At 37.0% G+C, this 26482-nt stretch overlaps 1 protein-coding gene across 11 annotated transcripts in view; it reads right to left on the bottom strand.

Moving 5' to 3' along the window:
* Positions 1–24667, bottom strand: part of LOC123322980 (titin) — a 96998-nt gene extending 72331 nt beyond the window's left edge. For 5 of the 11 annotated variants that reach the window (XM_044911110.1, XM_044911111.1, XM_044911108.1 and 2 more), the window contains exons 1-9: positions 24266–24666; positions 11517–13083; positions 9050–9279; positions 7630–8994; positions 5255–7111; positions 5054–5197; positions 4593–4994; positions 2913–4511; positions 75–2833 (exon numbers count right to left, since the gene is read on the bottom strand). In XM_044911110.1, coding sequence (XP_044767045.1) covers positions 75–2833; positions 2913–4511; positions 4593–4994; positions 5054–5197; positions 5255–7111; positions 7630–8994; positions 9050–9279; positions 11517–13083; positions 24266–24401 — 10059 coding nt within the window. In that variant the 5' untranslated portion in view covers positions 24402–24666. Of the gene's footprint in view, positions 1–74; positions 2834–2912; positions 4512–4592; positions 4995–5053; positions 5198–5254; positions 7112–7629; positions 8995–9049; positions 9280–11516; positions 13084–24265 lie in introns of all 11 variants that reach the window. The other 6 variants (XM_044911104.1, XM_044911105.1, XM_044911106.1 and 3 more) reach the window with 2 other exon arrangements.
* Between the last annotated feature and the right edge of the window lie 1815 nt (positions 24668–26482).

The following is a 26482-nucleotide window of genomic DNA, read 5'->3' as shown; positions in this document are numbered from 1 at the left end:
GCCAGGGAATTATGCTTGAGTATCAAATTTTTTGATTTATTCAACTCCAAAAGAATGAATTTAGTAGTACTTACCCGCGGTAGTTGCGAGTCCAGGATTAAATTAGCCTTTGATACGCATTTCATCGTTGCCTTCGTAGAATCCTCGCCGTATTTGTTACGTGCTCTACATTCATACACTCCTGAATTTTCTTCATAACAGTACAAGATATCCAAGATAACGATACCGAAGTCGTGGAAAGTTCGATACCTGTGACCATGCGGTAATTTCTTTCCATTGTAATACCATTCCACCACGAGATCAGGATCAGTTACCGGTGTTAAACGGGCTTCGAAGTGAGCACTTTGTCCTTCAACCAATTTCGTGATGTCTTGGATTTGGGTGATGAATTTGGGAGGTTCGGCAACAGGGGTTGGTAATGGTTGTGCATGATGACCTTGAAGACTTTCCAGTTCTCTTATTCTGGCTAGTGATTCTGGTTGCAAACTCTCAGAGAATACACCACCTTTGCCATGAGCTGAAATTGTGGCCTTGGTGTAATCCTCGCCATATTTGTTGCTTGCTCGGCAAACATATTCGCCGGAGTCATGATTCTGGATATACGAAATATCAAGTACTACGAAACCAAAGTCTGAAACAGATTTTATTCTTGATGACTGCAAGATTGGTTGTCCATTATGGAACCATTCGACTTTCAGATTGGGATCGTTAATTGGAGTCAAAGTACATTCGAAATGAGCAGATTGGCCGTCTTTGAGACCAACTATATCTTGGATTTGAGTAGTAAATTTAGGTGCCTGTCCATGTATTTTTTCGGAACACTTGAGTGTAACGTTTTGTGTGGCTGTTCCCCATTTATTTGTAGCTTTACAAGTGTAAGTTCCAGAATCTTCTATCTTTGTTCCAAGTACCTCGAGTACTACCATGCCGAAGGCATGTACAGTTCTGAATCTGTGTGACGCTTCGATGTTTTTACCGTTGTAGAACCATTCAACCTTCATACTCTGATCACCGATAGGTGTTAAACCAGCTTCAAAGTGAGCGATTTCTCCTTCGGTCAGATTAGTCAAGTCAGTAAAATCTGATGTGAATACTGGAGCATGTCCCTCATCCGATTCAGGTGTTGGTACTTCAGGTCTATTCAGCGAATCTTCAAGATTCTGTATTTTCTCAAGACCTTCTTGCCCTTTAGGATGTTGAGTACGCTCGATAAGATTTGATTTTGATGTACAGTAAATAGTTGTTGATGTGAAAGCTTCACCTGCTTTGTTCGTAGCTTTACAAGTATAGATTCCTTGATCACGTTCGTAAACATCTGTTAAATCTAGAGTAACGAATCCAAAGTCGCTGGTAAGCTTGAAACGAGAACCATGGTCCAACGATTTTCCATTGAAGAACCATTCGATTTTCATATTTGGATCTTCTTTCGGTTCTACAGTTCCTTCGAGGTGCAAAGGTTGACCTTCTGCCAAATGGAATTCTGGATTGAGTGGAACAGTCCATATGGGCTTGGGGAACATTTTCTCTCCCACAGATTCAGATCTCTTATATTTATCCATGTAAGCTTGTTCTACTTGTTCAACAGCTTCTAGTCCCATTTTTCCTTGTGGATGTTGAGTGTCGAAAAACAGGTTAGATTTTCCAGTACAACGTAAGGAACCAGAGGTGGTACATGAGCCTTTACTGTTGGTTGCTTTGCAAGTGTATACGCCAGAATCTTCCTCATAGGAATGGGTGATGTCTAAAGCTACATAACCAAAATCGTATGTGGATTTGTATCTAGCACCACTAGGTAATGGTTTTCCATTTACGAACCAATCGATTCTCAATGTTGGATCTTTTGAAGGTTCTACGTTACACTCGAAGTGAACGGAATCGCCTTCCGTACACTCCACATTATTCAAATGGGTGATGAACATCGGCAATTCGTACGTTGGTTCTGGTGCTTCCGGTCGAGCTTCAGGTGCTCTTTCCAAGTCCTGGAGCTTGGGTATAGCCTCTGGATGTAGTGTTTGTCCAAGTAGCCAGTGTTTGTCCTCGATTTTGAGCGTGCATGTTGAAATTGCTTCACCCATCAAATTGGTGGCTTTACATGTGTAGATGGCCGAATCGTCAGCTCTTAGACCATTGATAGCTAGTGTAACCAAACCAAAATCAAATGTACTTCTGAGTCTTGTACCGGTAGTGAGCGAAACTCCATTTTTGAACCATTCCACCCTCAAATTTGGATCACTTCTAGGCTCAACTTGTGCTTCCAAATAAACATGTTGACCTTCTGATAATTTATCAAAACTCTTCAGATGAGTAGTGAACACTGGTGGTTGTTGAGGGGTGGTATCGACGAACATTTCAGGTACTTTATTCATATCTGCCTCCTTCTGTTGAATTTTTTGCCAAGCATCAGGTTGGAGTGGCTCACCCATTATGTTCGATTTCGATTTAACTTTCATCGAAATAGATGAAACTGCTTCACCAGCTTTGTTAATTGCTTTACACATGTAAACTCCAGAGTCGTTAGGTACAGTCGACATGATATCCAAAGTTACAAAACCAAAATCGTGAGTAACCTTGAACCTAGATCCTAATTTGAGTTCTACCCCATTGACATACCACTCGAATCGTAAGTTGGGGTCACCAACTGGAACAACACGTGCTTCGAAGTGTGCATGTTGTCCTTCCCACAATTCTGTAGGTCCATTGAGAAGCTGCGTGAAGAAAGGTTTTTCGAATTCACGTTCAGGTTCTTCTTCTCTAGGTGCTAAGGGTTGTTCCAATTGTTGAATACGTCTTTGAGCTTCAGGATGTTGGCTTTCGAGTTGAATACTAGCTTTAGCTGAAACAAAATTTAAATTATGAATTCGAACAGGGTAGTTAGTCTATTACTTCAGAAAATCCTAGTAAAGTAGACTTACTTTTTATTCTCATAGATGCTGTAGTGACTGCTTCTCCCAAGGGATTGGATGCTTTACACATATACACCCCTTGGTCTTCATCGCGTACATGGGTAATATCGAGAGACACGAAACCAAAATCATGAACTTTGGTGATACGGGAGCTATCTTCGATGGGCTTTTCGTTTCTGAACCATTCCACTTTAAGGGTTGGATCTCCAACAGGAATGAGTCTACATTCGAAATGGGCTGTTTGAGCCTCTTGGATATAATCAATGTTTTGTAATGGTTGGGTGAAAACTGGTCTTTGCCGAGTAGGAGGTTCCTCATACTCGGGACGTTTGTATGGTTGATGTTCTTCGAGCTGTCTGATCTTATCTAAACCTTCGGGTCTTTGTGATTCCAAAATGATATTGTCCCTTGATATGACGCGGAGATTTGTGGAAGATTTACATTCTCCAAGCTGATTGAAAGCTTTGACAGTATATTCTCCAGCATCTTCAGGTACTGCGTGTCCAATATCTAATGCAATATAACCAAAATCGAATGTTGTATGGTACCTTGATGCAGACTGTAAAGGTTTGCCGTTATGGTAGAACTCTATTTTGAGATTAGAGTCATTTATCGGTTCAATTTGAGCTTCGAAATGAGCTGTTTGTCCTTCGTATATCTCTGTAGTACCCCTCAATTCTGCAGTAAATCTAGGTGGAATTGGAATTGGTTCATCTACTTCTAAACGTGTTGGATGGCCCTGAGCTTCTAATTCTCTTATTTTTTCCAGACCTTCTGGATGATGTGTATCCAAAATAATTCCCTTTCTTCCACCTACTTTGATAGTGCACGTGTTGACGGCTTCTCCGACCAAGTTGGTGGCTTTGCACATATAAGTGCCGCTGTCCTCCGGGTATGTGTACAGGACATCTAATGCAACATAACCGAAATCGTAAGTAGTTCTGAACCTATGACCTGCTCTCAGTTTCACGCCGTTAACGAACCATTCGATTTTCAAATTGGCATCATTAATTGGTTCTACTCGGCATTCGAGATGAGCATGTTCTCCCTCTTTCAAATTATCTAAACTCATTAGAGGCGTGAGGAACACCGGCTTTTGAGGTGTTTCTTCAGCCTCTTCTTTCTTGGGTCTTTCGTAGCTTTCGAGATCTCTGATTTTCTTGAGTCTCTGTTCATCCAGTGTCTCTAACTCTAATCCACTCTTAGTAGTTACCGAAACCGCTGCAGTGGTAACTGCTTCACCAACTGCGTTACGAGCTTTACACATGTAAGTACCGGAGTCTTCTCCGTAGGCATAGAGGATGTCCAAAGCCACATATCCGAAATCGTATGTAGTTTTGAATCTGTGTCCAGTTTGAATAGGTCTTCCATTGCAATACCATTCAACTCTCATTGTAGGATCATTGACTGGCGTGAGAGTAGCTTCCAGATGGGCGCTTGAGCCTTCTGGTAGGTTTTGAATATTCTTCAGTCCTCTGCCGAATTGAGGTTTCTCTAATAGAATAGCTTCGTCTCTGCTGACACGTTTGTATTTCGATCCATCTTCCAAATAGTGAATCTTATCCAGTGCTCCTTCGTGTTGAGTATCTCTAATTATGGATGCTTTAGCTGAAACAATGATCTGATTAGGTCAATTTCATACTATTAATTTCAAATTTTAAGAAGAAAACGAATGACAATGTTACTTACATTTGATATTGGTGTTTACAGATGATTGAGCTGTACCTAAGCGATTTGTCGCTCTACAGGTGTATTCTCCGGAGTCTTCGGCATATACCGATAAGACATCCAGACTGGCAAATCCAAAGTCGTAGGCTGTGCGGAATCTATGACCTGTTGTGAGTGGTTTGCCGTTATGTAGCCACTCGACTTTGAGATTTGCATCTGGGTACGGCTCTATTCTGCATTCATAATGAGCGCTTTGTCCTTCAATCAACTCAGATGGTCCGTTAAGATGTGTGGAGAAATGAGGAGCTTGAGTTACAACAACTTCTTCCTCCTCACGCCGTTGGTATTTGGTATGATCTTCCAACTGACGAAGTTTCTGAAGAGCTCCTTCGTGTTGAGATTCCAATTGAAGGGATGCTTTGGCTGATAAAAGCAAATATAATATAGATTCGACCATAAAAATCAAAACAAAGTCAACTTACATTGAACAAATAAGGTTGCAGAAGTTACTGCTTCACCAAGATCATTCACAGCCCTACACGTGTAACTACCGGAATCTTCTGGGTTAACATATTTCATATTCAGAGCGACATATCCAAAGTCGTGCATAGTTGTCAATCGGTTAGCTACAAATAGGAACCTTTAGTGAGTGAAACTTTTGGGAATTAATTAATACAACTTACATGCTTCAATTGGTACCCCATTTCTTAGCCATTCTACTTTGAGTCGTGAATCTCCAACTGGAATAAGTCGAGCTTCAAAGTGAGCCGCTTGATTTTCAGCTACTTGAACATCTTTGATTGGCATTGTGAACACAGGGGCTTGCGTCACAATCTCTTCCTGTACAACTGTTCGTTGACTGCGACTGGAATCTTCCAGTTCGTGTAATTTCATCAAAGCGCCTTCATGAACAGTTTCAGAATAAATCGACTTCTTGGAATGAACCAAACAAACGGAAGAAGTTACAGCTTCTCCCAGAGCATTGGTTGCTCTACATGTGTAAGTACCGGAATCTTCAGGATATGTGTGCAGTATATCTAAAGCAACAAACCCGAAGCTATTGGTTTCCGTAAATCTTGAGCCGGACTTCAACGGTTGGCCATTATGGAACCATTCAACTTTCATTGTAGCATCTGACACTGGAATTATGCGACACTCGAAGTGTGCCCTTTGTCCTTCCTTGATTTCGATATTCTTCAGGGATGTTGTGAAGGTAGGGGCTTGAGTTGTCGTCTCATCAATTTCTTCTCTTCTGTGATAACGAGATCTATCCTCGAGGTGTTGGATTTGTTGTAGACCCTGCTCGTTTTGTGAAGATGTAATGATTTGTCCACTGCTTCTGCATCGTAGGGCGCAAACTGTTTCATCCGAACCTACAAGATTTGTTGCCCGACATGTGTAGGTTCCAGAATCTTCAGCAATCAAGTCGACAATATCTAAAGCAACGTAACCGAAATCATGGATTGGTCGGAACCTATGCCCGACAGTAATAGGACGCCCGTTTTTGAACCATTCAACCTTCAAATTAGGATCGGTTACAGGTTCTAATTTACACTCAAAGTGGGCGTGAGAACCTTCTGACATATTGTCATAGCTTTTGGGTTTCGTGATGAATTTTGGTCTTGTTGTAACCTGTTCGTCAACAAATTCTGTTCTTTTGTATCTTGATGAATCCTCTAGATACTGAATTTTTTCCAGACCTGAGGGATGTTGTGTTTCGAGTAGTAGGTCTTTTTTGGCAATTACTCTCACAGAACAAGAGGTAACTGCTTCTCCTAACTGGTTTCTTGCTTGGCAAGTGTAAACTCCAGAATCTACCGGATAAACACTCAGTAGATCAAGAGCAACATAGTCGAAATCATATGCTGGTCTGAACCGATGTCCAGTTTTCACAGGAACTCCGTTCACAAACCAGTCGACTTTCATGGTAGGATCTCCAATAGGTTGAAGACGACATTCCATATGAATGTTCGTTCCTTCCACCGTTTCGATGTTGTGTAACGGTCTTGTGAACTGAGGAGCCTGAAGGACTTGTACATCTTCAGTAACATGTTTACGATAACGTGAAGAATCTTCCAAATACTGGATTTGCTCTAACGATTGTTCGTGTTGAGTATCTGTGATTATATCAGATCTTCCTATAACCCTCACACATGCCGATGTATGAGCAGATCCCAAGTGATTCACAGCTCTCACTGTGTATTCACCGGAATCGATTGCAGTAGCATGAATGATGTCTAGGGCAACGAAACCGAAATCATTGTAGGTTCGGAATCTTGATCCCACAGTTATAGGCCTTCCGTTGCAATACCATTCTACTCGCATTGTTGGATCTCCCATTGGCTCTAAACGACATTCCAAGTGGACATTTCTACCTTCAGATACAGGTTGGGGATCAGTTAGCGGTACCGTGAATATCGGTTTGGATTTGGAGATCTCCTCGATTTGGTATTGTGGTTCTACGAATTTAGATTCCTCTAATTGCTTAGTTTTATCGTAGGTTCCTCTGTGCATACTCCTTGTATCGATGCTTGCTCGAGCTGGTAGAAATAAAGGATGGGTAAGTATTTTGTGACTTCAAATTATACACAGTCAAGTTCTAGTCTGATACATGTCTTTTGAGTAAAGAAAGATTACTCAGGGTTTGGTTGAAGTAGTGCTAACCGATGGGAGGATAGGATAATGAGCGAGAAATGAAGAATCAAGGTGAAGGATAGATAAATACTCAAAAATGGTGTTGCAGTTGAGTTATAACATTAAATTTCAGGAACCTGAGACAATATTGGTTCAGATTCACAACTGGATCCGATAAGTATCGTTCAAGTCGAGTTATGGGATTGTTTCCCAATGAAATTCTATATGTGTCTGTATTTTATAAGAAAGCTCCGAATGGACAGACCAGTGATATATTGTTTTTCCTAATTTCCAAATTACTGATGATCTCTAATTCTAATAAATGAAACGTCAAAGTAAAAGCTTTGCGTTATTGTTATATGACAACGTCTCTTGGTCCTGTTAGTTTAGTAGGTATTGAGAATTGACAATTTTAAGTACTTACTTTCAATGACCATAGAGGCGGACAACTGAGCTTCTCCCAAGGCATTTCTTGCCACGACAGTGTACGTTCCAGCATCATCGGCTCTGACACTCAGAATGTCGAGAGCAACATAACCGAAGTCATAGTAAGTTTGGATCCTATTGGCAGTTTGAATAGGTTTGCCATTATGGTACCATTCAATTTTCATGGTCAAGTCGCTTTGAGGTTCAACGCGAGCTTCGAAGTGAGCTCTTTGACCTTCTACAATCTTATTTGTTCCCTTGAGAGGTCCCATAAATCTAGGTTTTTGGGTCACAATAACTTCTTCCTGCTCCCTTCTCGAGTATCTACTTGAATCTTCTAAATGTTGTATTTTCTGTAGACCTCCGGGGTGCTGTGAATCAAAAATGATATCTTTTTTGCTAACCACACTCAATTGTGCTGTGGTAGTAGCTTGTCCCATTGCATTGTATGCGCGGCAGGTGTAATTTCCGACATCATGGACGGTTACATCTTTGATCGTGAGTGCAACGTATCCAAAATTGAAGAAGCTAGTAATTCTAGAACTAGCCTCGATTGTTTTTCCATCGCGAAGCCATTCCACTTTGAGAGTGGAATCTCCCACTGGTTCTAAACGGGCTTCGAAATGTGCGAATCCTCCTTCGCGTATTTGGTGTTGGTCTTTAATAGGGGTCTTGAATTCAGGAGGTGCTGAGCATTCGGGCGTTTCCATAACGTACTTTTGGTGTTGTTGCTGTTGGTATGCTTCCAACTGTTCAACTTGTTCGATGTATCTTTGCTGTTCTGGAATTCCCAAGTCTCCTGTTACAGTAGATCTGACGATAACTTGTAGAGTAGCTGTGCTGATTGCTTCTCCCAGACGATTAACAGCACGAACTGTGTACGATCCCGCATCTTCGGCCCGTAGGTGCAAAATATTGAGAGAAACGTAGCCGAAGTTAAATATCGTACTGATTCGTGAACTGGCCGTGATTGGCCTTCCATCTTTATACCATTCCACTTTCATTGTGGGATCACTGACAGGTGTCAGTTGAGCTTCGAAGTGAGCATTCCTACCCTCTTGAAGTTCTCCTAGGTCGTGGAGTGGTCGGATGAAATGAGGTCTTTGGTTAATCGTTTCGTCGTAACTCTCGGATCTTTGGAATTTCGAGTAATCCTCTAGTTGCTGAATGTATTGCAGACTTTCTGGATGTTGACTTGTCTGTTCGATAGAGGCTCGAGGATTCACGGAGAGAAGCGCTCTGGATTCAACGCAACCAGTAGAACTAGTTACTCTACAAACGTATTCTCCACTATCTCTCATAACTAAACTTATCAAATCTAATGCTATGAATCCAAAACGGAAAATGGAAGTAGCTCTCGAGCCTGAAACGAGATAATGTTATAATCTCTAATTTATTTAGTGAGGATATGGACTTACTGGCTTCCAAAGGTTTTCCATTGACGAACCATTCCACAATCATGGTAGGGTCGCCAACGGGTTCTATCCTGGCTTCGAAATGGACTTTACCTCCTTCGAATTGTACTGCATCACGCAACGGTATGATGAACTGAGGTGGTGGATACACACGATCAGTTTCGGACGGAGGTGCATGAGGTCGAGCGCGTTCAACATGACGGAGGTAAATCACTTCTGGGCCAGGTTCGGGTCTGAAGAAATAAAATCGTAGTTTAATTTTCCTGCTCGAAGAGCTTGCCTAACGAAGGGAAATCTTTATTAAGGCTGGATAAGTTTTTCGATTTTCTCGCAGAAAACAGGTTTCCAATTAAAATATTTTCAAATGCACTGGATCCTGTGAACTTCTGTTCTTCTGTTGAGAGATAATATACTATCTTGAGTGTCTTAAACTCTCAACTTGATCTAAACTATACGGAGAAATGTATGAGTATATTCAAGATTATCTCTTCGGTTTCATGTCGATTCAGTTGAAAATCAGATGCAGATCATTTCGATGACAAAATGCATTTTAAAATGTGGAAGAAAAAACAATATGGCCATAGGAGATATAGCAAAAGAGATGCAATTCAGTTCAAAACCGATTGGAAGGTTGATGACATAAAAGATGGCAAAATCGAGCTCCCTGACAGCTCCCTGGTTCGTTAGCACTAGCTCGGCGTAGACGATGAGCAAAGATGGAGAGAAGATAATCAAAAATAACTTTGATTTTTTTGCTAAAAAGTTGTTCATCTAATGTCTCGGTCATTTGTAATGTTGAATTATACACTTTCATGAGTTAGTCAAGGGAGTCGAGATAGTAGATGAGGAGTATATTTTTCAAATTCATTGCTCGGCGCAGCCTAGATTTATGATAGCTACGCCGATGCGCGCGAGTGTGAATTGGTGAATTGAGGGGGGGGGGGGAAACAATACCGAAGTAACCCAAGTTCTTTCGATCTCCTTCTGCAATTATTCTTTTGCTATATCCCCAGGTGATCACTAACATATGTATCTGCATTATCTGCATGTTGTGTTTTCATGGGAGATCTTTTTCAAGTATTATGTTTCTGTTTCCATTTCGCGACTGTTACGAAATTTGAGATACAAACTATTTGCACATTTCGTAAATTCCACTAGTTCTAGCTCCATGATATCACGTTAGATATTTGGACTAAAAATTTTCAAAATGTTTTCCATCAGTTTGTAGACAAAAATATAATCTATGTATTTTTAAATTTGACCTTTACGTTTCTAAAAACTTCAACTTGAATTCTTCGGCATGCTGTGCGTATTCTTACTCTCAATTCTCTGTACATGTCTGTGCTTTATACACAAAGAACTTTGTGTTCGTTTTTTCCCCAGAGGAAAAAATGTGAAGGTGTCAAGTCTGGAGGGCGTGGTGGCCCTCTTCTGCCATCTGTCTTGGAAATGATCTGTGAGCCAATGCCTCACTGGATTTAAAATTATATTATCATTCTCATCGAGTGGATTTTCTGAACCTGGTGTTATTAACAGATCCATTACTCCTTCATGGAGATTCGAGCAAGTATTATCAGTTAGGTATCCTTCAATGAATATCATTTCCAAGAAAAATTGGTTGGTAAAAGAGAGACTGTATGGCCATCACGCTCCCCAGACTTGACATCTTCAAAATTTTTCCTCTGGGAACAATAAAAGTCGATCGTGTTTGAAACACGAGATGTAGAAGAATTGAAAGTAAGAATATGCACAGCATGCCGATAAACTCGAGTTGAAGTTTTTCAAAACGTAAGAAGGAATATAAAAAAGGTTTTATTTACGTTAAAAAATAATGATTGAAATAGAAAATCTTTTAACATTGTATGTCGCAGACTCCAACGAACTTGGTTTAGTATAAAGCAAACCAGATTGTTTGTCGAATAGGTCCACCAAGAGAAATAGGTAGGCCAAGGCGTCTTTCTTACTGATTCAAAAAAATATCGTTCCTTTTCGTTCGTTGAACATTTTTTTATTTATCAATATCTTTTATTTTAGGAAGCTCCATATTTTGAACAAAGTTATAGAATCGATATCTATCAAATAACTATACCCTTCATTCAAGAAATTAAGAAGAGATGGAACAAATTATTTTTTGGTTAAAGTGGGATTAAATTAAAAATGTTTACTCAAATGAAACGTTTTTTCTCTTTATACGGACAATGAAATTCAATTCAGAAATGTGAAAATTATATGAAACCTGTTTTCGTCAGGGAAAGATGGTTGGGCTATTAGGCTGCCAAAAATTGTAACCTCTCTTCTCTTTCTTCTTCAGGTAAATTCATTTTTGAGGCTGCATTTAACAGATGAGATTTGTGAGAAAGTGGTGTGAAATACAGCTTTTAATCGTACATGTTGGGGTAATTGCGTTTGAACAATCACGGAAAGTGTTTCTTATATACCGACAAGCTTTTATGAATTTGATGGCACTTACTCAGGTTCGATGACTTTCGTTGGACGAGGCAGGTGCAGACGTCTTGGTTCGGGGGTTGGACCTTGTGGTGTTTCAACGAACAGCCTGGCGCGGGTTGCTGTCGAACCGGCAACATTTTGAGCAGTACACTGATACCAAGCTGCATCAGACAATTTAACATTGGAGATGTCTAAAACTGATGCTCCACCCTCACTCATAATACGTATGTTCGGTCCAGGCGTGAGGACAACGCCATCTTTCTGCCACGATATTTTCGGGATTGGGGTGCCAATAGCCCTAGCTTGTAGAACAACGTGTTCCCCTTCTCGCACATTCATGGTCGAGAATCTCTCTATGAATTTGGGGGCCACAACTTGTTCCTTTTCGATTACGTTCAAATTGCACTGGAATGAGGTCTCTCCAGTTTTATTCTTTGCGATGCATGTCACAATTCCAGAATGGTTTCTACTAACGTTGGTTATCATCAAAGCATGATTTCCAGATTCGTTCACTAAGATTTTATGGTTGTGATCATCCACAACTTGTCTACCGTTTATATACCATGTAACTTCCGGGTATGGTCTTCCAGTTACTCTACAATCGAAGCGAGTCATTTTTCCTTCGGTGACATCTCTATCTCCGCACACTCGGACAAAATTGGGCGCCAAAGTTTTTCCGGTATCAGTTTGTTCAGTATCGGTGACTTGTTGCTTGAACGAAGATTCATGAATGAGACCTTCTTGGGTGTTTACTGGTTCAATCGCCAAAAATGCAGACGATACTACGCAACCCTGAGGATTCTCAGCAAGTAGAGTATAATGGCCAGAATCCTGACTTTGAGCCTGCTTCACTCTGAGAGAAGCTTGGTTATTTGAGAAGTTCGTTTCGTATTTTTGCGACTCGGTAATTCTTTGGCCATTCTTGAACCATGTGATTCTGGATCTTGGATTTCCAGATAATTTGGCTGTGAAGACAGCGTCAGAACCTTCGAGAAGTTTCGAATTCCTAGGTTTCTGCGCTATTTGAGGCGGTGCTGGAGGTCCCAATGATTTTTCCACCGTTGTAGAGATCACGGTATCTTTCTCATTGACGTATCTTCTCGTTATGGACTCTCTGAAAGAAACTTCCCTCAGGAGTCTATATTCGAACGTATCGATTTTGAAGTCTTCCACGAAATGTCCATTAGTGTAAGACGTGGTTTCTTCGATTTTCTGGTATCCTTGTCTTTGAACATGTGGCATTTGCATGCCTTCGGGCTGAATATAAACAGAACAAATTGCGGCTCCATATTGGTTTTTGGCAGTACATACGTATTCTCCCTCGTCACCAGGGCCGATTTGGTGTATCTGGAGAGTGATATCTCCAGTCGTTTCGTTGTAGGACAATCTATGTTTATTGGAATTGATTAGTGGGGCTTCATTTCGGGTCCAAGTCACGGTTGGTTGTGGTTTTCCTGTCACGCGACCTTCGAATGAGGCCACACCACCTTGTGCAAAACGGGCATTACTAAATACCTTCTCGAAAACTGGAGGCTGGGCGTTTGGACCAAATCCAGTTATTTGTTGATATCCTTGATGCGCTCCATGCACTGCAAAAATGAGAAAGAGATGAATAAGGCTACTTATGTTGGAATTTTTTGAAGTGATTCGAATCAGATTCATTTGTTTCTAATCGAAACTAGGTTAGAGAAATTGTAATGTTTCATAAGGAGAATGAATGATAAAAACAATTCTAGAGCTCCAGTTTAATTTTGAAACTTCCTCAAGTTACTCCTTTTAGTGGAACTGAAAGAAGCATAAACATTGAACGAACTTTGTTATTGTTTATGCAACTGACTCTTTCCAAAATTTGTGAACCATTTTTCAACTGATAATCGATTGAGAAGCATCAAACTACAATGTGTAAGGTTGTCATAAAGAGCTGTTAAAATAGAGTCATAATCGCATTATCATTTACGTAAATGAATTTTTCTGGCTAAAATCACTCTTCATTGACTAGAGAACGATAAAATAGAAATAAAGAAAACCAAACACGGAACTGTCGATAAAATACCTAATCTAAAATCAAAAAATAATAGTAGAGAACATTATAGAAATTTTATAACCTACAAGCTTCCTTGAATTTTTCGTTGCACGACCTTCTTTGATCATTTCAAATTTGTACAGCAAATTGAATCCTAAAAGCAATATTTGTTTTTCTATATAACGCATAAACAAATAAAAGATTGATGCGCTGTAATGACCATTTAGTACCATTATTTTTATAATTATTTTTCAGAATCATGTAGAAACAAATTATATTGTTTATAGATTCGAATCCACACATACCTACCTAAAGTTATATAAAAAAGTCGTGTGAACAGTTGTTCATTTCATTAGTTCTATAACATTCTCTAGTGTTATTTATCCTTCGCAGTTAGATATTTTCCACATAAAAACTTGGATATATATTTTTTTATTCGATTACCTAATTTGAATGGAATTTGAAGTATAAACGCAAAATTCTTGATCCATATAAGACACCCGGAGCAACATCATCTCTTTGTGTATTTATTTCAAACGTTTCTTGTTATTTTATATATAAATGATTTATATATAAACAACTCTTTGTCCAAACATTCTGTTTGTAGATGACGTAAATGCACTTATTAGAAAGGCGAAGACAAAAAATCCTGCAGTTTTTGATCTACTCGTAACTGGTGTAGTCAAAACGGTATTATTTTTAATGTGGATAAAACTGAGTGCATTATGTTCAAGACTAATAGATCTAGGGAAAATTTTTCAGAAAAGATTCATTTCAATAATATCATCGTGGAAATAGCAAGAGTTCCTATCGATAATCAATTATTGAATTGATGCGAACTTATACAATACAAATAGTCCTCTGTATATGATAAGGGTGTTATACCGACGTGTAGACAGGCAACCTCGCAGGCAACTTTCAAGTTCCATCAATTTCCCAAGTTTCGATTCGATACTTAGGTACGAAATAGTGATTTGGAGTAGTGGTTCTGAAGGCTGTTTCAAAAACAAAAGTTATTCCTTCTCGGAACCATGCTCAAAAGTTTCGTTTAATTGCCAAAATAGAAAAATATTAGCCCTTAATATTAATGTTTATGTTTTCGCATTGCACTTTTCGATTTTCCATAAAAATAACACAGGAAAAACATTTTTGTTCTTCTGATTTTTATAACTAATGAACCATACATTGCATTGCAATTATCCTTCCTATATTTTATAGAGAATTTAACGCTCTACAAAAAAGATCTGATGTAATTTTTCGATAAATGAACTCAGTTGAAAGTTATTCAAGGTCGAAGTTTAATTGATCGTCGATTTAGCCGTTTTTCTGAATGATACGACAAAATATTATGTTTGTAGAGAAAATGAGTCCAAAACATTTCAGAAAATATGAATTAGACCTGTTGAGACTGTTGAGCATTATTTTCTGTTTCCTATATAGAAAAGTTAGACAGGGGACGGGGTACTTAAAACGAATCATCAATGACAATTAATTCAAATTTGAAAATTCAATTGTTCAAGTGAAATCATTTTTTTTAACTCTGATTATTTAGAAGTAAACTTTCATAAACCTTCATGAAAGCTTTTGATAGAACTGGTTGTTAGGTCTACAAGAATTGGAATTCTAGTTGATGTTGCTTGAGATTTCAGCAGAAATTCTTCATAAAGCCTGTTTGCAACAGCCGAGAATTCTCTAGAGAATTTATTCATGAATTCATGCGTCGAGAATTCTCTGTAGTTACATACGCACTTTCGGTAGAATTCACTGTCCAGTTGCATGCAAAATAATCTCTGCCGTATTCTTGGCAAAGTTTTGGAGAATTCACTAGAGAATTCTCGGCTGTTACAAGCGGACTTTAGGGAATAGACGAAAATGTTACAATAAGGTTCAGATTTGATAGAATACATAAATTCAAGATCGTTTTCCGAAATTGAACTAAATCATGTTTATATGCAAGCTTATTTCTATACCATAAAAATGGAATTAATAAACCGGTGATAATTCAGCCCCAAAAATATAATAAACCAATAAAAATGTGCTTGTCACTTCCCACATGTGCTATATCGCGCAGATGGAGAGAGAGGGAGCGATGCAGGACCGGCCAAGTTATTTTAACGTTCGAATATCGCGTTTCAAGCGACCATTTTTGGAACAACTATTTTTACACCGTGAATGAGGGACCACTTATTCACGCTGTATCAGAGGCAATCTCGCGTTGTGCAAGCTTTTCATAACTATGCGATGCTTTGGACTCCGATTCGGATAAGCTCACCAAAGCTCAGATGATCCTCAATCAACTTGCATTTCCAACTTCTTGATATTTTTGATTCAATATTTTCTGTCATGAGACTTTGGAATCTAGCAAGAGAAACAATGAACGTTACGCAACCTGAATATTACCCAATTGTGATGAACGCAACATCTCACGAAGCTTAGAATTTCTGGCCGTAACCTCAAGCGGCCGAATCTTTCCTATTTCAAAGATTTGTTAGAAAATGTGATGGGTTATTAGCACTATTTCGATTTCGATGCCAAAATTCATTTGGTTATCCCACTAGTTGAGAAAAAAAATGGACGCCGGTTGAACAGATTATTTATTATTAATTTTTAGAAAATCTGCATATCTTTAAATACAGGCTGTACCAAAGAAGATGATCCTTGTCCGAAACGTCGTGAAGAAACATGGGGTCACAAATGCAGCCCTCTGAGATATGGGGCGTCAAAAACAACATTTCTCATGTTGCCGTTGATAAAATTGAATGGATAATTCGTGAAAATTTTGGACATGTTCATAGTCTTTTACTATTCGAAACAAAAAATGAGGTCGACATGATTAACTGAATAGAAATTTTCGACTTTGAGATATTTAATTCAGTGTTTTCTAACTTCTTATCACGTTTTTTTTTCAAAACGGTTTGATTTAGAACATTACTTTTTTGACACTCCGGCGTTACAAGAAATGTGGTTTTCAAGTTCTTACCTTGCGATAAATAAGGGTAGGTTTGAGGGTTGGTTTCCCCTAAAAAAGTCGCTTAAACAGATAGTAGGCGGATGACCCATTTTTTGAGAAAATTTATCATTTTTCGCACACAATATTTCAGACGCGGTGCATATTTTTCTTTTTGGACGAGGGATCACCTGATACAATATTGCCGCACCTTAAGTTAACACCCTGCACATAGGTATACGAAAATAACAAAGGATGCTGCTATATTCCTTTTTCTTGGTCTGAAAGTTCATCATTGGAAAAACTTGACAGAATTTTTTTGAAAAAGGTGGTACTGTTGGTATCTACTAAAACCGAGTTCCCTAGGTTCCTAGAAGAACGCTTATGTCAGCTTCTCACTCTAATCTAGTCATTCTGGGGAGTTTAATATGAAAAAAATGTTTTAGCCGAGATTGAAGCTATCCTCATGACTATTGAGATATTCATTGCTATAATCAACCATTCTGCGTGCTTGTTCCTAGAAAAGAGGGCATTATATTTGTCCAAATATCTATAATTCCTGAATTTCAAACCTAAAATTGTCTGAAGAGATGGAACGGTCTGACTGATTCGTAATCGAATCTAATAATCATTTATGTCTGTTTATCTATAAGGTCTAACACTTTCGAAGAAACCTAGGTTGGTTTTTCGAATTATTTTTCAAATATTTCAGCAAATAGTTACTTGAATTGAAACATTGAATTACTTCGACGAAGTCGTGATAATAAGAAAACCCAATAAACATCTGCATTTCGGAAAACATTCTCCAGATAATGCTCAAAACTTTCAAGAACCTACAAATACTAAATTATTCAACGAGAATATTATGAAGGATAGGTACTTTACACGCAGATGACGTTCACCTAACGAGAGGAAGTTGAATTTGATAAATCATCAAAGTGAATAACAGCCATAATATACTTGTAAAATACTATAATTTTTCCACGACTTTTTTTAGAATTATCATATTTTTCCTTCTCCCCAAACAAATTCGCACTTAAGAATTTAAATTCGATGTACTTATTTGATATTTTATAAAACACTAGTAGTTTGATAGACAAGTGAATTAAGGTTCATAAATCGTGACAAGTGATTTATGAAATGTCATAACGCTCAAGGAAACAGATAAATAATGACAGCTTCTTTAAATATACTTATACGAATGTCACATCATTGTGGAGAGCAAGCACAGTTTTCATCTTGATCGAATCTGTAGTTTGGGAAATATTGTGAAAATAACTTTTCGATAGGAAGACATCGTCCGGTGATTTCTGTGTATGTAATTTTATTTATAAAAAGTTTATTAAGGGTAGTGACCCTAATTGATGAAATACCGATATCTCGAAACGACAAGAGATACGATTTTGCAGTTTTGATAAGTCAATAGTAGGCAAAGCTATTTGGATCTTTATTGGTAGCTTGGAGATATATCCCATTTGAAATTTCCAATGAAAATCATAATAATAAGATGTTATAAATAAAAAGCCCTCTAATTTCCGATTCAAATATTCAATGTGTTATGTTTCTGAAATCTACTTGGGATGCCGTTCAAATTAGAGCCTGAGTTCATGAATCTAGGGTCGCGTTCAATGAAGTTACATAGTTTCTCATACAAAGAAACTTTTACTCACCCCACCATGAAAAAATAGAAAATAACCTGAGCAAATATTGTGACAAAGGAAGCGCAGTTTTCAATTTCATATATTGTGTCATCTAGTGGAAAACAACATACCTGAATCACACTACGAACCATTTTCTTTCGGTTCGAGTTCTAGAATTTTTTGAAGTTTTTGAAATACGGCTCATTGAATTATATTTTACCTACCTTACCAGTCTCGAGCGGTATGATAGGGTAGAGAATTGTTTTCTGACTAGGAAATTTGGTACAAAATTTCAATTGAATCTGGGGAAAATCTACATTCAATAACAAATATGCTCTATTTAGGAGCAGAATATTTTTAAGAAGACACTGGGAGTTTGAATAACGAACCTCGGTAGATATTTTGAGTAATTTCATCTGAATCACCCATTATTTCGAATATAAACAAACAGAAAAGTATTTATTCAAAATAACGACTTCTCTAAAACTACGTGTCGTTTCAGGGATGGTTTCTGTACACCACTGTTACAATTAGATTGATAAATCCATTGGTTTTTCTGAAGTATACTATTCTTCATAGAATATAGCCCTCTACTGGCAACTCTCATTTGTTGAGTGAAATATGCCATATGATTTTCAATCATGAAATATGTTAATTATTTGTAACAATTTAAATGCCATTTGCACCGTTTCAGTAATCAATGATTAATTTCTTAAACGATGTTCATAGAAATTCTGTGCATGGTTTAAGAATTTAATCATTGACTACTGAAACGGTTCAAACGGCCATAACTCTTGTGTTGAAAAAAAGTCATGAAAACCTGCGATGCCAACTATTAACAAAATACGTTTTCATAAATATTTCGAAATGGAATCCGAATACTTCAAATGTGCTGATTGCTGCCCTCGTTGCTGCCTACAGAGCTGTAATTTTTAAATCAAGTACCCCAAAGCAACACTGGAAGTTGAATTATTTTGTTTCAGGCTTTCTTATGGAAATGAATCAGTCCGCATCTACTGAAAACTATCTATAGGGCGAAATAACTGCTTAATCAAAAACCGACTCAAAAACTACCCCTCAACAACCATCCAAAGTTAAAATACCTTTTAACTGTAAAAATCGAGTGTTAAAAAATCATTTCGTCCTAAAGACACTGATCAGCAAGTGTGTGATTCATTCACATCGAAAACCCCGAGGAATAAGTATTTTTACATCGATGAAAAAGTTTTTAAAGGGTAGTTTTTGCTTCATAAATTATTATTTTATTTAGCTCTACACGCACTGATCAGCATGTAATGAGGTAATGAATTATACTGAGAGATAGTTCACCTTCAGATTGTTGTTGAGAGATACTTTCTGGTTCACAAATTATTATTATATTCTATATAGACCGTAAAATGTTCAACTTGTATTTGGAGGTTTTTCTGAAATGGCATCGATAAACTGCAGTTTGTAAATAAGAATGTAGGTATGTGAAAATTCATCGGCATTTTATAAATAAAGATGATCATAGGAAACATATTTTTCATAAGACTCTTCGATGCCGTTAGTGATAAATGAGAAGAAATGGCCCAGAACCATTCGTAATATAATTTCACTATTGTTTGTTCAGTAATTGAATGCAGAAATAATCATGTTTATTCTACATTCCCATAGGTAGGTATAAGTTTCACCTACACAAAAATATTGAGTACTGAACTGGGGCATCTTATTGTTGAATTTTTTGAATATGGGAAATTCATTGGGACATTCCAAACATATCAATCTTATGGAAGTATAACAACTAAGAGAAATTTATTTTAATATATACATAGCGATGATATTCATATTAACCCATTGTTTCAACAAGAGATGATCTTATTGTTTCTTAATTCCTGTCAAAATCTTGTAACAGTGAAGGAATCGAACAATTAACTCTTACTAAGTGGGTCCAATTCTCTTCAGCTCAAACTCTAGATACGTAAAATTTTGAGTGACTCTAATTTGTTTGTCACTCAATTTAAATTAATCATCATTACAAATTACCCCAATAAAGTGTAGTTCACAAAGATGTGTACTGAAAAGAGAGAAGTGGTGATGAATGATCCGATTTCATTTCAAATTGCACAATCTAATCACTCCAGGTTTCAACTTAGGTACTTATATTATGTACTTTCATTTTGAAATAGTATTTCTGATCAAATATTTAACTGAATGAATCCTGACTTTGATGGAAGTGGTATTTCAAATTATCCATAATTTTATTTGACTTGCACTAGTAGCAGAGGTCAAGATTGCAAATTCAAATTTGTATGGGGATTCATCTTCAGTGCATATTTGCCAATTTTTTCAGTTATCTGCCTTTTATGTAGTGCTCTATTTATGTAACAAGAAAAGTGCTATATATATCGGTATTACGTTTTCAAATGTAAAAACCATTCATAATGTGATACATCTACCTATTTTCCATTTTCTAATACGCATGCAAAAATATTCGTTGTCAGGTAGACTATGGAATTTTCGAGGGAATTTGGGGGGGGTTGATGTTCTGTCCCTGAACATTATTCTTGGCTTTGTCTATCACATCATTTCCAAATTGTGAAATAAAATTAAACTCTAGCACTGTTTTCGTTAAAATGTTTTATTAGAAAACATACTAGAAGATTACAGCAAAATGAAAATTGAGATTATCTTGATTATAGTATGGTTTTTATGTTTCAGTGATTTATTTATTCTTCCCTTTAGATATATGAACATTCAGTGCAGTGGCGGCCCGTCAGGGACGGCAGGGTCGGCAGTGCCGACCCAAAATTTCGCGAGCGGCAAAAAGGTTAATTCTCACTTGTGTAAAATAATAATGTATTAGAAATTCTCCAAACATAACATAGCTCTCAATAAAATTTATAAAAATATTAGGTATATGATATCTGATATCAATGGAATATGGAACTTCTTTGAAATACGCTGTTTCAATTTATATCCCACATCTACTCGGTCCGTAGACAAAATACGCTCATCTCCAATCGAGCTATGAAGACAGCGCCGCAGATGCTTTCTCTAGCGACCGAGTGACCGACCGTTCGTTCTGTTCATTCAGGTACGGCACGCCGGATCTAGTTTGTAAACATATCGAAGGAGCGCTAATATCAATGAGTCAAATTGCTTCTAACTTGAATAATTTTTGTTGGAATTTCATTCGGATAACAATTAAAATGAGATTAGCCTCTTATTTAATGTTTTTTCCGCCAATATCCGATAGTTTCAGTTGCACATAACAAATTACAAGAGATCGCTGTTATTTAAAACGAATTTTTATCGTATTTGTTAATTTTCATAAACGTGAGTGCTGAATATATAACACTAATGAAATTCCGACAACTTTTTAAGAACTTTTCAAAGAATAAAGACCAAAACTATGATGAAAGTTGATATTGTTGGCTCAATACTTCGCACGGTGTAGGACATGTAGGTCCGGCAGGCAGCGACCCTGCCGACCCTAGAATGCCTCTCTTCGGGTAACTCGAAGAATGATCGTTCGGGATATCTCGATTCTATCGTTTGCGCTCGAGGTGATGTTAATTTCTCGCAATTCTCAATTTCGTTAGAATGCACTTTTGATTGTTTTTCCAATTTTATTTTATGGATAAACATTTTTAGAGTATTTTTATTTGTTATATATATTTTCGGTTCTTATTTTCATATTTGTTCCGAAATTATGTTTATTTTTCAAGGGGTATGCAGGGCCAAAATAGTTATTTCTCAATCATTTTTTATTTTCCGGATTATCTTCAGAGATTATTGAAACAGAAACAAAAATTTTGGCGAAACTTCACTACGAAAAACTAACGCACCGAGTGTAGTACCCCATGGTGATGTGGAAACCTGCATAATACATAGGTATAGAAAATATTTAAAAAAAAAAATATATATATATATATATACCTGCCGACCCACGATAAATATGCTCGAGCCGCCACTGATTCAGTGATTTTATTTATAGAACATATCACTGAACGGTCTGGATATTACTATGTATCAGTTTCATTTTTTTTTCGAAATGTTTAATCATATTCTCGATAATTTCAGACGCTACAGGGTGGGAGTTGGTTTAATGCTCGGTTTAATGAAATATTCATCATAACATATCCCTTTAAAAATTGCTGGGCCATATGATATCGGGAAAATATATAGGTATGTCAATAAATTGCAGTTCCAGCTGCAATGCTAATTCACATCAATTGCTTCTGTGATTACATTCAAGTACTCGCTCTTTCAATTGAAATGAATCGAAAATTGACCCCAACTGTTTTTTTGCGGATTGAATTGAACCTTTATCTATTTCAGTAAGTACCTTCGTTAACGAGGGTTATTTACTATATAGTGGACCGTACAAAATTCATTCAGTTAAGAATATATAATTCTGAATTTAATTGAATAATCTCAGGAGGCAGAATTCACAGACGTCCATTAATGTATGAGCTGGCTATGCAATGACTTCAGTCCAAAAATAAATATGTAACTTGGCACACACTCTGCCAACCCTTTCCACAGGCAGAACTATTTTGGAACAGAATGCCTGGAATTTTCTGCTGGAATTTCATGAAAGCTATTTTCTTGGATAACGCTCCAAACTCGAGAGTGCATTCACTAGACGCATGCATACAGTGCGAGTCTCTAACATTTTTTTGTTGTTGTAAATATGCTCCGACAGATCGATTGGTATTTCGAATTGCTCTTCTTATACAGAGTGTCCCAAATTTAAGATATGACATCAAGTTATAGACGAGTACTAAATATCAAATTTTTGTTCCTTGTCGTTAAAAAGCTCGTTAAAAAGATATTAAATTAACATCAAGCAATTCGAAAATGCAGGAACCTGATTCAACTCAATGAAATAATTCAGGCAGTTCAAAATGGAACGTCAACTGGTATTTGTTCATCAACTATTGTAGAAAAAAATTAAGTACAACATTTTTTCCGATTTTTCAACAAACGATGTTTCACACAAAACGCAGTACTAAATATTTCCTATAATCTTCGTTCGACACTATGCTACTCCCCTTGCTTATTTTTAATTAACTTTTTTGACCAACTTAAAAATTATAAACACAAACCCCCCTAGGGATTCCAGTTTTGAACTGCCTGAATTATTTTATTGGGTTAAATAAGATTCCAGATTTTCGAATTAGTTGATATTTTTCAAATACCCTTTTAACAACAAAGAATAAGTTTGTGACGAGGTTTGTGATATCTGGTAGATACGCATGTGTAACATTCAAGAAAAATCGTGAAAAATTTGGATTGTCCTTTTAAAACTTATAGATGATATCATATCTGAAATTATCAACACGCCGTATAATATTTTTAAACAGCATATTGATAACAAAAAAATTTTCATTTAACGAATTCATTAGAATTTAGAGACTCGCACTGTATAGGTATACTCTATATATTGATTGAAACTCGGATTGAAATATTATGAAGCATTGAGATATGACTAATATGAAATATGTAACCAAACATATTTCTATTGATGCATTTTATATATAACCTGTTACAATAACTATTTCATTCAATAATGCATTTCGTAGGATTTTTTATTTCTTCCGGTATAGTTTTATTGATCTATTTTAAGAACGGTTCATTAAAAGTGCAAAAAGTGGACTGGGATTTCTTTTTATTGCCTTTAATTATGCAATGCGTTCGGACAAGGTAGTGCTCGATTTTCGAAATAATTTTTGGACTCAATATTTAGAAGTTAGATGAAAGGAACACTCTAAATTTCACATTCCTCCTTCTTTATTTTTTCAGTTTCCTCGTGAATAATTCATTAAAAGTATTATAATCTGAGCCAGGTTCAGGAAACCAAATTATTTTACCACAAGTTCTAACATAGTCTTAACTCAAAAATTAATTAGTATGTAGAAATATGTCATACAGTGAGAATGTTTCTATCTCGGTTTCTGTTGAGTAGCACTTCTAAAAAAATTAATGAAGAGAGAAGTAGAATTTTTTTAATGGGATGAATAATAGACCATCAGAGGCTCAGTAGGTAAAAGATTGCTATAGGACTTCATCAGATCTTTAATTTCATCAGTCAAATAGGTTTTTTGTGAAAAGCATCCTTCATTGACTTCCAGCAATACTGGTGAACATTGATTCATGAAATTTTCGATTCTAACCTGACGTGTGTCCAGTAACTTGTCTTGTGACATGTTGCTCAGTTCGCGTAACCCTTTGCTGAGAGTACTGCTGAGTCTGGGATTGCTGCATTTGGGTCTCCTGCTGCTGCGTTATAGAATTCTGCTGTCGATTCATGATGCCACCACAAAAATCACACTCGTCGAAAAGAAAAAATTAGCACAAACACAAAAAGCACAAAACTAAGCGATTATTGAAGAGTTTATGAATTAAATCGAGAAATAAATAAGGTTTAACTAGTCTATATATGTGTAAGTCACGATTGTTTCGTTTTCCTGCCTATAATGGCTCTTGAATTAGCGAAAAATATCAAGTCATCATCCCCGAAATCTTTCACCAAGACGTCGGTCGTTTGCGTTTTGCGAGCGATTAATGTGCAGCACTTGGAAAGTTGAGTAGAGAGCTCTCCTACTGTGGTGGTGGCAGGTGTAGTTCGTGGAGGGGTAAGCGCTATGTGGAGACGATGCCCGTGTGACATTCGTTCTATTTCTGGATAAGATGCTATCTTCCGATGGGAACCTGGATCTCCTACCTAGCAGGTGGTGGAATACCTGGTTTTGTGGCCAGCTATCGGAGGCCTCATTGCTTTGCAAATGATAGTGATAATGGTAACATCTGAACCATCTGACTCCTAGATTTAAACTTCAAAGGACCCCGCACCATTTGAATGGAAAATGGCTTTTCGTCTACTTCACTCAATTTTTTCTGTTCTGGATTTGTACACTGCTGAATGTAAGACTAGTTTTCGAGATATGATGTGTCAAAAAAGAAAAATGTAGTTTTCTACACTGAATTGTTTACAATTTCTAGAATTGACGAAACATCAGTGTATTGTGGAAATACGACTAAGTACTAGCACAGGGTATTCCATTTGGGGCACTTTTTCGGGGTGTCGCACTTATCTTTGAATATAAAGGATTGCGGTTTTCGCGATAGTGTGCAATTTTTTTATGAAAATGTTCATGAAAAAATGGCCTATGCAGAATTTTTGTAGTTTTTTTGGTTTTTGAGATACAGGGTCGAATTGAAAAGTATCCCTGTTCAACCATTCTTCGTATATCAGTTATCTTTGAACTTGTCGAAGGAGTTAACACTAGTTTTGACGGATTTTTTGTCGTAGAATCCAGCAATTCAGTTTTTTTATATTTTGTGTTCCACTTATGAAACAAAGTTATTTTTATGAATGATATACTCTTATTATTTCCTATATTCATTGGAATCATTGGGCATGAAGTGGGCTTTCGGAAACTATTTATAATTATATCCAATTAATAATTTAGTTCTTGTATTCATAATTCTTATGTTGTTTGATTAAAACTCATCTTAGATGTACAGTGAAAGTGTATTTGTTCATTTATATGTGACTGAAATAAATCATTTTATGATATGATTTATTGAAATAATATTGAATTGTATTTAATTTATTCCCAATTTTCTGAAAAGTTCCTGAATCATCCTTTTAAAATAGCGTAAAATTTCTTATAGAATCTAATCCTAAAAGCATATATAGGGGAGACTGGGGAGGGTTGATACGTTTTTTGGAATTTTTATTCTGGAAACTGAATTATATGAAGAAGCGGGACTTTTCTTATATTATATAATTCTTCAATTAATCGTTCAACAAAATAAATATAGAAGTCTCAAAACATAAACATCTTATTCTGTACAGAACGTTGAACACAAAAACATGCAAACTGTCTCAAGCCTCCCCACATATGGGAGGATTGATACGATGTACTGGGAGAGTAATCGAGAGGATTATTTAGCTCAGTAGGTAGGTCAGCAATGATACTGGCTTGCTTTGGTCCCATAGGTGTAGAAAAATCAGGAAATGGTCAGTTAGTCACTTCCACACAAGAAAAGCCGGCCTCGTTAAATACATGGGGATTGTACGGATAAATTTCCGTTTTTAAAAATCCCTTTGATATGTTGGATGGTGGAAACGCCTTCATGTAGTCGTATCGAACTAGCTACGGAATATTTTTTGAAGATGATACATGTATCAGGCCTCCCCACGACAAATGTCTCAAACCTCCCTGAAAGCAATTTTTAAACTGATTCATGTTTTCATCTTATACTCATATATTTTGAAAAGCGAATAAAACTGTAAATTGAGTAGTTTTATGCATATTTCCCAGTGGAATGTTTGTTTATGCCGAAGAATTGATGCATGATCATAAAACCCTTAGGTAACTTGA

This window comes from Coccinella septempunctata, chromosome 1 (genome assembly GCF_907165205.1).
Source record: "Coccinella septempunctata chromosome 1, icCocSept1.1, whole genome shotgun sequence".
Taxonomy (NCBI): Eukaryota; Metazoa; Arthropoda; class Insecta; order Coleoptera; family Coccinellidae; genus Coccinella; species Coccinella septempunctata.
The sequence above is the reverse complement of the archived record's forward strand: the minus strand, read 5'-3'. Positions and strand labels throughout refer to the sequence as shown.